At 42.5% G+C, this 14,482-nt stretch overlaps 1 protein-coding gene across 2 annotated transcripts in view; it reads left to right on the plus strand.

Annotated features, from left to right (window-relative positions):
- PAFAH1B1 (platelet activating factor acetylhydrolase 1b regulatory subunit 1) overlaps positions 1-14,482 on the plus strand; it is a 32,329-nt gene that overhangs the window by 11,920 nt on the left and 5,927 nt on the right. For both annotated transcript variants that reach the window (XM_065694441.1, XM_065694442.1), the window contains exons 2-8: positions 3,319-3,530; positions 4,694-4,778; positions 6,873-6,947; positions 7,934-8,140; positions 9,964-10,132; positions 12,251-12,353; positions 13,112-13,340. In XM_065694441.1, coding sequence (XP_065550513.1) covers positions 3,499-3,530; positions 4,694-4,778; positions 6,873-6,947; positions 7,934-8,140; positions 9,964-10,132; positions 12,251-12,353; positions 13,112-13,340 — 900 coding nt within the window. In that variant the 5' untranslated portion in view covers positions 3,319-3,498. The remainder of the gene's footprint in view (positions 1-3,318; positions 3,531-4,693; positions 4,779-6,872; positions 6,948-7,933; positions 8,141-9,963; positions 10,133-12,250; positions 12,354-13,111; positions 13,341-14,482) is intronic.

Genomic DNA, 14,482 nt, shown 5'->3' on the forward strand with positions numbered 1-14,482 from the left:
TGTAGATACTTGGACTATTGAATCTTCAGTTAGAAACTGCAACTGCTTGAGTGTAAGGGGGGCTAGTAGTAAAAGGCATGTCCTGTTTTAATTGGTAGCTGTTGCTCCATGGATGGCTCTGTGTAAGTTCAGTCTTTTTTCTGTACTTAATACAGACCAAATTAAAATGTTCATGCGAAGACATCTCTTTGTCAAGGAAAGATTGGCTCTGTCGACACCACCTTGTTCCCAGGAAGCCGCTGGTATTGGCAGTTCAGGTGGGGTGCAATGTACAGGTGGTGTCTCTGTGGCTTCTTCCCAAGGGTTCTCTTTGAACGCTTGCTTCCTCTCATTACTGAGGCTGTTTGCGGGTGTGTGACATGCAGGGGTGACTCTACCCCTTGATAGGCCTGGGGGAGGACTGGTTAGTCTTGCTCCACTGAGTTTTGTATGTCACCAAACCTTCCCCAGCTGAGGAGCAGCAACACACATGGACGATATTCCTCCGTTCGCTGTTGTTTCTGAAGTGGCACAGAGCTGTGATTAAAGTTGGGTCCTTTGGGGCTTTTTGGGTTTGGGTGTTTGCGCTTGGGTGGTTGGTTTGTGGGTTTTGTCGCGTTTTCTTTTCTCTTTGCTTGTTTTCATTCGTTTTGTTTTGTCTTGGTCAAAGTGTGTGTATGAAGGAGGCTGCCCTGAAGATACTCTGCCTGTGTTCAGGTGCCTTTGTCGTTCAGAAGTCAGGAACACTGAGCAGGGGGCTTGGAACAGACGCTTCTCAGAGCAGCGAGGTGCTGTAGATCAGTTGATTGGTAACTTATTGTGGGTCAGCTGGAATTTGCTAACAGCAGAAAGAGCTGCTTTGCCTTGTAGCTGCTGGATTTTATCTAGTGCCGAGATCTGTGTCTGAATAACAGCTCGGAATTAGAGTGAGGGAGCAGGCTGTAGTGTTGGGGATATACAGGAGAAGCTTGGGGTTACTTTGTGTTAGAGGAGGAAAAAAGCCATTCTAACGAGGTGACCTGTGTGCAAGGGGATCTGCTGCAAGTGGACACTACAAAAGATGCAGTGTCAAAACTGACAGAATATTGCAGTGTGGTTTTTACTGGAGTTCCTGCACTGGTGCTGGATTTACAGGGCATTCCCTGTGTGATGGTAGTTCGTAACGCAAAATGCACCTTCTTGTTTTCAGTTTGGGATCCTCGCTGTGGTAGCTCTACAGGCAGATGTGGGGAGTTGGTGTCTCTGTGTTCTGCTATGCAGTGCTTCAGCCAGTGCTGCTTTGGATGAAGAAGTGCCTTGTGTTGTTCTTCTCCAGTGTTTGTCGCTACCCAAGGCGTTGCTATGTTCATACTGAAGGGCAGAGATTCAGCCATTATAGGCCTGTTTCTCAGTACTTGCATGTACAGCAGCATTGCCCTCTAGAGGGCACTTCTTCTGCTCGGTTAATAGGTGGTTTTTCTATATTAACCAAATTTCCATTAATTGGTATGGGATACACCTGCTGTGAAGTGAACAGGGTGAAACCAGCTGTGTGTCTGCTTGTCAGGAAGCTAACTATGGGACAAGAGTAAGTGGAGTGTTTGCTCTGGCCTCTGAAAGGATGCAGCCTGCGCTATCGGTTTTCAGTGACTTGTTTCCAAAATAGCCATTAGGGAAGAGGTCAGACTAATTACATGATGGTGTCCGGCCTGTTGGAGCTGTCCTGTCCTGACCAGCGTGCAGGGCAGTGTTTTGGTGTGCACAGCACTCGAGGACGGAAATCCACCAGCAGAGTGAAATACGAGCAACTTGCTGCTTAAGCTTATTTGGAAGCAGACAGAAGAGCCTAGAGAGGTTTAGAAACAAGCTCCTGATCCCCTGTGATGGATAAGTAGACATTAATGATACAAGCCTGGTATTTTCTGCATTTCTTTCCATGTAAGAAAGGCTTCTGTTTAAAACAGGCTCCTTACCAAAATGGTTCTCCAGCTTTCATAGCGAACCTGGTACCCGTGTCCTGGGGAGGGGCAGTGGGGACACATTTCCTGAAGCAGTTGTAGGAGGTTTACAAACCAAATGCTATCTCCTGAGTCTTTGTGTGTTCCTGTGTGCAGTTTACCTCGCTGCTAAGAGCTGGTTGGTCAAACTTGCTGAACAGCTTGAGTAAATTATGTGTTACATCCAGACTCTGGCCAGGTATGCCAGAAATGCCATCTTCAGCAGTTCTCATGATCAGGTTTTATGGTTTCATAATCCTAACAGAGTTCCTGCAGTGCAGAAATGAAAAGACAGCAATGCCAGAATGATTTTGGGGATGGGTCAATCTGCCCAGTTGGAGTAGATGGTACTCAACACTGAAGTTTGTGTTGCTGAATAATAAGATATTAAACAGTGTGTGGGGGAAAAGTCATTTGTGAAAGGCACGATTTGGATGGACTTGAATATGTTGAACTTCAGCTGTATCTGAACTCGCATGCAGTGTCCCATGTGTGGTGATTCAGTCAGTGGTGGCCCCAGCTGAAGTAACAGGCTTGTGGCAGCTGCCCTGTGGTAATTGTGCTATGCTGATGAGATTGGAGATGTGCTTACAAATTCGCTGTACCCCAGGTACGGGTGAGATCAGAGATGGGCTGTAGGTAAATGGGGTGAGCGCGTGACCGAGAAGGTGCAAGTGCTGGCTTTTAAACAAGAAATGAATGAGCTCATGGAAGAGCTGGAGGGACAAACTGTGCCGTGGTGCTGCTGCCTATGGCCTCAGGTGTGCCATGGCCTCTTCCATAGGCCCTTTCTGGAATGTTCTCAGCTTTCCTTAAACTCTCCCCCAAAGCTGGAGAGATACAGGAGAGCTTTGTCTGATCCCTTGTCTCTGTTGAAAATGAGCTGAATGAGCCTTGCTGGGTTTAGTTTGAAGAGATAAATCTACAGAAGATAAAGAGTCCTAGCATAAGGGTAGAGGATTTGGAGGGGGAGCTCTTTGACAGGAGTAGTGAGGGCAAATTGTAGACTGTTTACAGTAGGCCCAAGTTGTTCTCATCACAAGAACATGCATGGAATTGCCTACAAACTAGGACTAGGCTGTGGCTGAGAATGCCTCTTTCAACTCCCTGTTTCTTGAGGGAGTAATGATGAGAAGAGGGGGAATAAAGAAAGTGTACAAGTGGCTCCAGGCTTCTTATCCAGGTGGGAGATGTGCAGTAAGGACATAATCCACAGTAACAAAATGAATTTGCATTTACAGTTCCAGTCACTTCGCCCTGTCCAGAGCGTTGGTGCAGTCCAAGTGCAGAGATCACGTCAGTCCAGAGGAACTGGGTGCTTTACTTAAAAGAAATTAATGGCGTCTCTTTCTCTTCCTTCTAGATGGATTGAATCTTCTGTGTTGAATGCCTCCGGATTTCCTGTTGGGTTTCACGTCTGGAAAACTACTTTTGATTTAAGCCACTCTGTGGCAGATTGAATTGTGGATCCAGGGTTCCCGAGACTTCAGATCTCGAGGAGGCAGCCGCTGCTGAATCACGTTAACCTGTCATCGCAGCCACAATGGTGCTGTCACAAAGGCAACGAGATGAACTGTAAGGAATCACTATTTCTGAGTCTGTGTCGTGTTTCCATTAAACTTTAAAGATTAGGTTTTGTTTCCAAATAGATTTAAGGGTGGCTCTGCTCGCATGCCAGTCAAGTACCATGTATTGTAGTTTATTCACTCTTATTACAGATTTTAGCAGTTCTCTAAAGTTTTTTCATGCAGAATCTTCCTAGAGTGCATGTGTTAATGGGAGATGGAAGTCATGAACTGTTCTGCATGGAAATGGGAAGTGACCAGAGATTCCCCCTCAGGATTTACTTCAGAGGTCTGATGAGGAGGCAGTACTCTGGCTTGGCATCCATCTTTTATGGGGAAGCATGTGTGCTTGAATGCAGAGTTGTGTTTAGAGTCGTATGTCTGAGGAGAGATGGAACATGTGTAAAAGGTGAGGAAGGAGAATGCAGTGAAAGACACAGGAAGAATTTTCATGTGAAAAGCAAATTCTTTTCAGAACAAAAAGTCACTATTGCTGCTTGCTTCAGCTACCAAAAGGTATTCATTTTCTTGTGTCTTGGGTAGGTGACCACCCAATTTTTGTGTTTTTAAAAAGTATCAGTTTACTTAAATATTTGTAGTGTAGGTATATATGTGTATATTTACAGGTGAGGTACGTGTGTATTTGCTCACAGGTCCTTTCTTGTGATGTAACTGGAAGTTACTGTATCTTTCTGAAAAAGAAAGCTAAGATTTGCTCCCTCAAACTGAGCATTTTATTCAAGCTTAACTGAAGTCAAATTTTGTCCCCTAAACCTTTCTGCCCAAATTAGTTTTCCTTCAAAGATAAAGCCACAGCTTTAATATGGAGATGTGGTTGTTGTTTTTGTACTTGCTCTGGCTTTTATGTACTGTACAGATTGATCAGTGTATTCGTGCTGCTCCAATGTGTGATAACTTCAAAGGGAAAACAGCCCCAGCCTCTCCACCAAATCTGAAATAAAATGTCTATCCTGCTGTTGACATCTCGGAGCAAAGGCTGTTTGCCAGATGTATTTGTAAGATTTGCTTGGGCTTTTAACAAACCTGACAGTCCTGGTGCTGTACTGCACTGGAGAGTGAGGTGTCCATTGTGCCTTTTATACAACAGCAAAGTCCAAACCAGTCTGCTCTTTCTGAGACCTGTGGCTGAATGTGCTGTCCCCTGTCTTTCAGAAATCGAGCAATAGCAGACTACCTTCGTTCCAATGGCTATGAAGAGGCATATTCTGTTTTCAAAAAGGAGGCTGAGTTAGATGTGGTGAGTTCAAACCAGATTCTTCATCTGTCTTTTAAGTAAAGAGTGCTTAATTTTATGGCACGCATGTCTATTATGTACCTGTTAGCTCATGCAGTTTCAGACCTGGAGGAGATACACTCACAGCTTATTGCCTGGCCATAAAATTAAATCATTGTCACTGAATGACTCCACAGTTTATGAGCAAAACTCTCACCTTTATCTGCTGCTCGTGACTGAGGCATGTTTTTAATCTTGTTTTTGTTTGTCTGCCTACCACTCATCTGTACAATGCTGAGTGTTTCGTGTAATGGTGTTTTAAGGATCCAAGTCCTACGAGGGCCTAGATGCTTCAAGGTGGAAGGCGCCAGGGATCAAAGCTAGCAAAAGGCAATGTGAATGTATAAGAGAGGTGATAGATGATACGAAAGAAGGACATGGCTCTTCGCTGGCCTCACTCCAGCGTCTCCATACAGGACTGGAGTATCTCTCATGTGCTCCTTTCCAGCCTGAACTATTCTGTGCTTAGTATTTGGAAGAATGTGTCTAATTTTAACACATTTGATTTGTTTCCTGTTGTTGTGTCCATCCTCCCCTCCCTGTAACTCATTTCCTTAACTCTCGTTGTTCTTATCAGAATCCTGCATAAGAGCATAAACTTTCTGCAATCCAAAATTAGAAAACTGAAGGCTCTTCCCTTGCAAGCAGATGTAAGGGTGGGCAGCTTTGAAGGCTGACTCCACTTGTGATGTTTAAGAAACAGGAAGACAAAACAGGATTGCTTTTGTCCCCTCCTTTATTGTACAGAGCAAATGGGTGGAAGTCTATTTTGTGATTGGAATTGGGTCAGTAGTTAACTCCCTGCCTCAGACTGTGGCATACCAGTTGATTAACTGGATAGTAGGAGAGCAAGCTCAGATAGCCAGTGTGAGGTGATTGGCTCTGGTGAGCAGCTCTGTTGCTAGACTGTACAGATTCTAGTGATTTGGACCAGTCCTTTCTTCCAACTTAATTCTATTGATTTGCCTTTGTAACTGATGTTTCATTTTACACTTGCCACTTACTAGCATAGAGGAGGTGTGCACTTATCTGAGTTTGGGTTTCTCTGGATAAAGCTGGATTGAGTAGTAAACTTTTGTGCTTAGCTGTGGATAAATCCATGCCTTTTCTTTATTACAAATCTTGCATTGTTCTTTTTCCAAAATGCTTGGTTGAAGTTTGACTTAATTTCTCCAGTCTACTCCCAGTATCTAATAAATAAGTAGAAATGACAAATTGAAATACCTTACTTATAATTGAAAATCCTCATACCATTCCCTTCTCTGCCTTATCTATCAGCCTCATTAAGTCTTCCCTTCCCAAAGGTTAAAAAGGCAATCTAAATAGGCTAGCTGCTCCTGGGGGACATAAGAGATGCAGTTGCTGAAGTTCCACATGAGTTTCTTGCAAGAAAATCTGAATTGGATGGATTATACTAAAACGACACAAGGCAGAAATGATGTCAGTAAAGTGAGGGGGTTCAAGTGTAGCTCTGCAAGGAGGGATTTCAGGTCTGTATTGATTATTCCTGCAGATAACTCCAGCTTTTACAAATACCCTGAAGGAGTCGGTTAACATCTGGTCTCTGACCAAGGTAGCCAGTGCTTGGAGCTTCTATGAGATAAGCCATGGCATTGTTATTCTCTCTTGTCTTTGAGAAGGCAGCACAAAATAATGTGATAGTGGTGGCAATTTGAGGTTAACTGTAACCAAGTTGGTTTTTTTAAACAAATATTCACCATTCTCAGCTATGCAGAGCTCTTCAGAAGCTTTCAAGTAATGAAGCTAGAAACCAGCACAGATAACACAGTTCAGTCCTAGTTTTCAGATGTGATTTTGCAGACCCTTGCATCACTGCTGCAGGATTTTTAATTAAAAATTGTATTTTAAATTGTCTTCTCCATTTCTGTGTATGTAAATTGTAGCTATTAAAACTTGAAGCATGGCTCTTCTGTTTCACTAGTAAAACTCATTATAGCCTTTTTATTAAAACGGGCTGTTTATGTTGCCTTTGAAGAAACACTTGTGCAGGCTTTCAAACTAGAATTTATTGATTTATTCAAGTGCTTCTCCTCTCAGAATGAAGAGTTAGATAAGAAGTATGCTGGGCTTCTGGAAAAAAAATGGACATCTGTTATAAGATTACAAAAGAAGGTAAGTAGAGATCTGATGGATTTATGTGTATAAAGGTTATACTGAAAGTGAATGTGCATCACTGAAAAGAATGTTACAGGTTTTCCTGATCAGACAGACACAGGGTTTAGCAAATGATGCCTTGAAGATGCATTTTGAGTAGAGAAAATACCTAAACCCATGCTGTAGAAAATGTCTGTGTGTGCTAGCAGAGTTAGCCTCTCTTGTCTTCAGTGGATGGATTGCATGTGCCGCTTCTGAAATGGGAAAGGCAAGAGGTGCCTTAAGGCAGTTTGTAAAAGATTGAATAGCTGTCCCCAGAAGGCTTCACTGTTTAGAGAGATGGTAAAAACCTGTGCTGCCCCATGTCTTTGGCCATTACATTAAAGGGAAGAAAGCATTAACTCTGATGCATCAGAGCAAGTGATTCTACAGCAAGTGGACAGTACAAAACTCTTTTTAGTAATGCTTCAATGGATCTAGGGTGTGTTAAAAGCAAAGAAAAATAAAATCAGTGTGCTAGCAATAAAGACCTCTTTATTCTGAAGGTTAATATATCTCAGGCTTTATTACCCCTTCAGTTCTCTGCTGTTTGTTAACATGCAAACCGTACTGGGCACAAAACATCCCTTCAGTAGTAGCATTCCTTTTTGTTAACCTCCTTCAGTAGTTGTCACAATAGTAGCTCAAGCATATTTGTACAGTACTGGAGTGAGCATGGTTTTGGAAATAATTTTTTTCCTGTCAAAATATTTGGGAAATTGGAGAAGAATAAATGATTGATTAAATTACTAAAGAATAAACAATAAATAATTAATTTAGGTTTGATTGTTAGAAACACCAACACTGTTGGTGTTGGTGAGCATTGGTAATCAGGTTGGGTCTGTGCAATGTTTGCTTTACTGTGAATTTGGGAGTCAGTGGTGTCTGGGTTCTTAATGAATGAAGGTGAATTAGATCATATACAAAACTAGAAATGAACAGACTCTTTAAAATTCATAACCTAGGTAATGGAACTAGAATCGAAGCTGAATGAAGCTAAGGAAGAATTTACATCAGGTGGACCTCTTGGTCAGAAACGAGACCCTAAAGAGTGGATTCCTCGTCCTCCAGAGAAGTATGCGTTGAGTGGACACAGGAGTCCTGTCACTCGAGTAATTTTCCATCCAGTTTTCAGTGTTATGGTCTCTGCTTCAGAGGATGCCACAATAAAGGTATGTGTCTGCTGCTGAAGATGAAAATAAGCAAGTCAGAGGTCTGTAATACATAACATCAGTGCTTCAAGCTGGATGTGTATTGTACTGATGGAAGATCGATTGTTTCAGGTTCTGCTTTAGCTTCAGTAGGGACAGATCTTTTAAGTGCTATGACCTGTATAATCTACACAGTTTTATGCTGGTCCGGTTAGTATCTTCAGGAGTGTTTTACTGTCTTTTGACTTGAGGAAAAAATAGTTGAGCTAGTGCAGATTTAGAGACTGGAGAAATAAAGGATCAGTGGGGGAGGAATGCATTTTGACTGCTCGGTAGAGGAGGAATGGAGTAGTGTATCAAGTAGTGGTGTGAGGATGAGGAGGAAGACATTTGCCTCGAGTCATCTGAAGTGATTATTTTTAAAGCAGGTTAAAGTGGTCGTGCAGCTGTATTCATAACTGAAAACTATTCTGAATGGGACACGCAAGTGCCTGTAAAGTCCTGTGGCTTTCAGTAACTTGAAAAGGTCTTCGTAGGCTTTTATTGCAGTGTACAATAGCGGCATGAAGAGATTTATTAAAGTAGGCAAGTGGTTTCTCATTTTAGCATCCAATTGTGCATTTTGTTGTTTGAATGTCACAATTAAAGGGAATTATCCCGATAAAGGATAGTCTTTATTGTTCTGTGCTGGCTTGAAAACTGTTTGGAAAAGTGCCGGTCTGAAGGATGTTGAGTAATGTATCCAGCAGTGTGTTTAAAAACACGAGTTGTTGTAATGGTGGCTCCCTGTTGGAGAAGGTGTCAGGCAGATCTAGTTCATGGAAGGCTTTAAGCCATTGTTGTTTCTGCAGCAGACTTGAGCATAGAGGAATGGTGGCTCTGCTTTCAAGCAGTCAGGGCCAGCTGAAACAGTCACAGCTCCATGGTTGTGAGATACTGGAGGAGCCTCATTAGCTTTGGGTTTGCTCCCTCTTATGGATACATTGGATACATTTCCTTTAAAGTCAAACCCTGGGTTTGACTGTTGCAATCTCAGTGATTGCCATCTCTTACAATGATGGATTCTTTTTGTTGGATGTTTTTTGGTGGTGTGTGCTTTGTTTTGTGGAGGGTTTTTTGTTTAGGATATAATTTTAAATGAAATTTCTAATTTTGTGCTTGAGAGAGGCACCGTAAAATCTGTAGGAGCTTGTTTTGTTTCAAAGGCTTTTGTTTGCAGTTGGATGATAGAAGACTGACTGAATTAGGAGGTGAGAATGGGGACCTGCTGCTATCACAGTTATTAGCTGCAGTGTTTATTGAAACTGACAGATTCTGTAATCTGCTAATATATGCATATCAAATGTGGTTTGGATTATCATCCCTAAACCAACTCTTCTGAATATTGCGCTTTAGTAAGGCAGAATGTGCTTTCCCCACCAACTGAAAACAGGCTTTTCTGCTGGCGCTGGGGAACTAGCATAGACAGGGATGAAGAAAACCAGTGGACAAAGTGGATTTGTTCTGTCCAGTGTTCTCAAATTGATTTTCTTCATTTTTAAGGGTATTGGGTGTTAAGACTTTTAGATACAGTGGAACTGATTTCCCTGCTGTGTTCATAGGGCTCTGAGTTAGTTGAAAAGCAGTTTTCAAGGTGTATGAATTCAGTTAATTTGTAAGTAGCCAAACCCCATAAAAATAAATGTATTTTCCTATGCTGTTATGCTTTTTAGGGCTGTTTCTTTGTCTGTTGTTCAATTAATTATTGAATAAGGTGCCAGACTGGCCTGCAGAGTGCAAATGTAAGGCTGGAGAACACAAAGAGTAATGGGTTGCTGTTAACGGATTTTCTGTTCACTTGTCAGGTGTGGGATTATGAGACAGGAGACTTTGAACGAACCCTTAAGGGCCATACAGACTCTGTGCAAGATATTTCCTTTGACCACACTGGCAAACTATTGGCCTCCTGTTCTGCTGATATGACCATTAAGCTATGGGATTTCCAGGGCTTTGAGTGCATCAGAACTATGCATGGTAAGGTACAAAGGGAATTGATTTAGCGGGCTGTAAAGGGAATTATTTTTTCTGTATCCAGGAAAACTGCTGATGTGGAAGGGGGTTATAACTAGAGAATTGTCCAAGAGAAAGAGGGGGGGATATTCTGATGCTTTAAGTGCTCTGTAAATAAGGTGTATGCTTAGTGTCTATGGAATGAAATAACATCTTTAGTCTGCTCTGCACAGTGCTCTGGGAAGCACCTTATGATTATGTTGAAATGAAATGGCAGTTAGAGGGATTTAAGTCTAAAAATTAAATGCTTACTAGACAGTAAACCCGTGCCTTCAAATCAGTAGGAACTTAACCTTCTTCACCCCTCTGTTTCCCTGCTGTACTGCTTCAGGAAGGAAGCGTTTGTTGTGAGGGGTGTTGTGCATACACTGCACAGTAGGTTGCTTCATGTCTGGTCACATCTCACCCTTTGCATTAGGCTCAAAACCCACAGGAAAAATCAGAAAATAAACCAGCCACAACTACAAGATTCTAATACTGACAGTAACTACTTATGTAAAGGCATTTTTATACTGCTGCTTGGCTTGCTGCTACTGTCCTGTAGAAGTGGTGAGTAGGAACAGAGAATGTTTGAGACTTCTGAAAGTAAGCACACTCCAAAGAAAATGGAAAGCTGCTGACTTTTGTGCATATAGTTCCTTGACCACCACAGATCACCACTGTAAGGGAAGAACAGACATCGCAGCTGGCTGATAGCGAGAAAACAAGAGTTGTGCTCCTGGGTGGTGAGGTTGGCCTACATGAACATCCATGCAGCATGTGTGTGTTTGAGCTGGAAGTTGAACATGAGGGTGGGTGAATTATCTTCAGGTGTGTTTCCAGTTACATCACTTCAGTCAGTTTCAAGAAAAAAATAAGTCACTTCCAGTGAGGAGTTGTAAAGTACCATACAACACTGGGACTAGGATTGTGTGACACTCGGGTACTTACCACTGCTGTGACGCTTTTTAGTGGGAGCTCAGCAGGGGCTCTGAGCTCTTAGTGCAGACATGGAAGTGAGTTGTGCAGTTGTGCATGGCTGCAAGGTGCAGTATAGCTGCCAGTAAAAGAAGAAAGCAACTTATTAGTGACCTTACTGGCTATAACTTTGGGAAAAAAATATCGGGTAAGAAAAGCGGACTATTTAATGCCTCTGATCTGTTCAGAAGTTATATAGACTCTGTCTACTCATCTCAGCAGATTCATTTCTAATCCTGACAACTTAAGTAGGGACAGTTGCAGAGCTTGGAGTAAGCCAAGTGTATGAATTATAGATGAAGTGTTGTAGTCAAGCTTGTACACGGGACTTGTCAACCCCTACCCTACAGCTTGTTCTGGGCAATAGTAAAAAATCAAACCAGTGAATTCTGCTCTTTGCCACTTTGGGAAGTTCAATTTTTTGTGATACTGGAAATGAGCAGTCTTTACAGCATTTGTTAAATGCCTTTATGTCCTGTTGCTTGTGGGCTGAGCAGAGTCAGGAGCTGAAGCCACATACATGAGGTTGTAAGCAGTGTGTTTAAGGAAATGATCCAGATGCTTTTTCCTGACTAAGTGCTGATTGTCTTCCCCTCAGATCTCTCAGCAGAAGTCACTATTGTGTCTATTGAGTTGGTTCTTGAATCAGTGCAGTCCAGTGCTTTGTTAAAACCTAGTATCAGATGTCTAGAAACATTCAGCCTTTCAGCATTAGGCTGCTGCAGTGAGGGCTGGCATGCCCCTCATGAGGACCTGTTTTCCTTCAAGCAGTGGCACAGTGCATCAGCGTACTATAATCAGAGCTAACTGATCACTTTAAAGTGGTCACTGTAGCAGCTCCCTTTTCTAAACTACTGCCTTTTCTAACAGTGTAGAAGTGTTGCTTGCAGTGGTGTCTGATTTTAAAACATCTTAAAGATGTTTCTGAACCCATTTTAAAGGATGCCCAATATCTGGACTGTGTGGTTTCTAAAAATGTAAATGATTATTTCATAAAGCCTCAAATATATAGGTAAAGATTATGCCATAAAACATGAACTGCTGCTGTAGTTACGTGCCCAAGTCCTGTGTGCTCTGTAAGAACTATTACAGTACCACTTAATAAAGGTTTTATGTTGCTTTTAGGTCATGATCATAATGTTTCTTCAGTAGCCATCATGCCCAATGGAGATCATATAGTTTCTGCCTCAAGGGATAAAACTATCAAAATGTGGGAAGTCCAAACAGGGTAAGTGTACTTCTGGCTAAACATCAGCACCTAAACAAAACAAGCAGAAACCTCTGTAGGAAATGGGCCACATAAATCTAGAATGTCAGCAAACATCTGAATTGAGGTATGCTGTTGTGCCCTTTAGAGTAATTCACTCAAGGATTCTGCCATGAATCATGAAGCACAGGGGTTTAGGTTTTAGTACCGACTAATTAAAACTGTCTTTATCTTTCTGGGAGCTATGAGGGTAGAACCGTAACTCAGGAGTAGGTAGGAATGTAAATCCAGTGGTTAACCACAAGTTTAAATGGAGCATGAGAGGGAGGAGAAATCTGTTACTTTTCTTGGCACAGATCAAGGCATCTCCTGATTTTGTCTTGCTGGTTTCATTCATCAGTTGTTTAATCCATCCCTTTGCTGGAAGGTGTAGATGAAGGCTAGCTGAATGACCTGCAAACCTCTGCTGGTTCTTAAAATACCTAGTTAATGCAAGCTGGCCTGTCAGCTTCGTTTCCCCCCGAGCCTCCTGCTCCCTACATTAACAAGGAATTGCCAGTTCTTAGCTGTCACTTCTCCTCATGTCAACATCCTTTCCATGAACTGTTTTATGGCTTTGTACATCATCATCCAGGATGGGCACATGCATGCCGAAATATTGTAACTCCTAAGAGTAGGTCAAGCATTACAAGCATTCCACCTTACACTTCAGAGGCTTCATGTGTAGTGGTTTTACTGCAGTGCTGATCGAGCCACGCTGTGTTTCCCTTTTTGCACAGTTACTGTGTGAAGACTTTCACGGGTCACAGAGAATGGGTGCGCATGGTGCGGCCTAACCAGGATGGCACCTTAATTGCCAGTTGTTCCAATGACCAGACGGTGCGTGTTTGGGTGGTAGCGACGAAGGAATGCAAAGCAGAGCTCCGAGAGCATGAGCATGTGGTAGAATGCATCTCCTGGGCTCCCGAGAGCTCATACTCCACCATATCAGAAGCTACAGGATCAGAGGTAATGTTTTGACTGCTGTTTGATAAGCACATGCAGTAAGATTTTTGACTATGCTCTGTATAGAACCTACTGTCTAGTATTTGGAGTAACTAAGCTTTGTTCCTAAAGTGCTTGGCAGGTGTCAGTATCTTTTGCTGAGTATGCTTGGTGTTCTGTTAATCCCCCATCTCAGCATCATGGGATCCGTGCTTTTGTGTTTTCTGACAGTAGGGCCCTACCTGTGCACTAAAAAGAGTGAACTTTGGAGAGATGGCTGAGAGTGGGACAACCTCCACATACTTTTAGCAAAGTAATGTGATCTGGCTTAACAATGATGATTATACAGATGCTCAGCAATTGAGAGTTGTGGGGAGAAGTAGTGAGTGAGGATTGCCTTGGGTGTGTTGTGCTGGAATTAAGCTTTGACTGCCGTGTCCTAGTGTACGAAGTTAATGACAGGAGAAAGCATTCTGTAGCAAAAATAAACCCCCAATTGTGTGATCACAGATACATCTTCTGGTGAGCCTCAGGAAGGGCTTACTAAAGGTCAGTAAAAACTTCCTTCTGAGGATGATAACTGGAAGTTAACTGCAATTTCTGCCTTATCCTCTTCCTCAAAAAGGACACAAGTACCCAAGGGCAAAAGTAGGTAACACTGCAGACAGGAACTTGTCTGGTGATGGATGTTACAGACTACTTCAGTCATATTTTACTTGCATCCTTAAAAGATCCTTACAATCTTTTATTTGGGGGTAACTAAACCTGCATTCCTGATGCTGGCCTGCTCTCGCAGTGGTGTCCTCTGTAGTGGTGTCTCTTGTGCCCTCTGCTGGCTCCTCAGCAGGGTGCAGCACAGCACGGTGCTCAGCTAGGGGCTGGAGCGGAGTTGATGCCAGCATCACAGTTGAGCACTGCCATTTCTGAGCACTAAGTCTTTATTTCATTCTTTGCATGATTACAGGTAGAAATAAATTCAGAGTAGGAAATTCTCAAAAACTCTTAAACTACATTTCTTTTTATGACAAATGAGAACCCAGAGGTGTGTCTGAGTGTCACTCTTGTCTGTCCTGAGGTATCTGTTTCCAGCTGTTAAAAGAGGATGCCTTGCAGTAGGCGAGTGTGCACTCAGTTATTTGGCTTGGTGCATCAGCAGGGGATACAAC

Source organism: Lathamus discolor, chromosome 14 (assembly GCF_037157495.1).
Source record: "Lathamus discolor isolate bLatDis1 chromosome 14, bLatDis1.hap1, whole genome shotgun sequence".
NCBI lineage: Eukaryota > Metazoa > Chordata > Aves > Psittaciformes > Psittacidae > Lathamus > Lathamus discolor.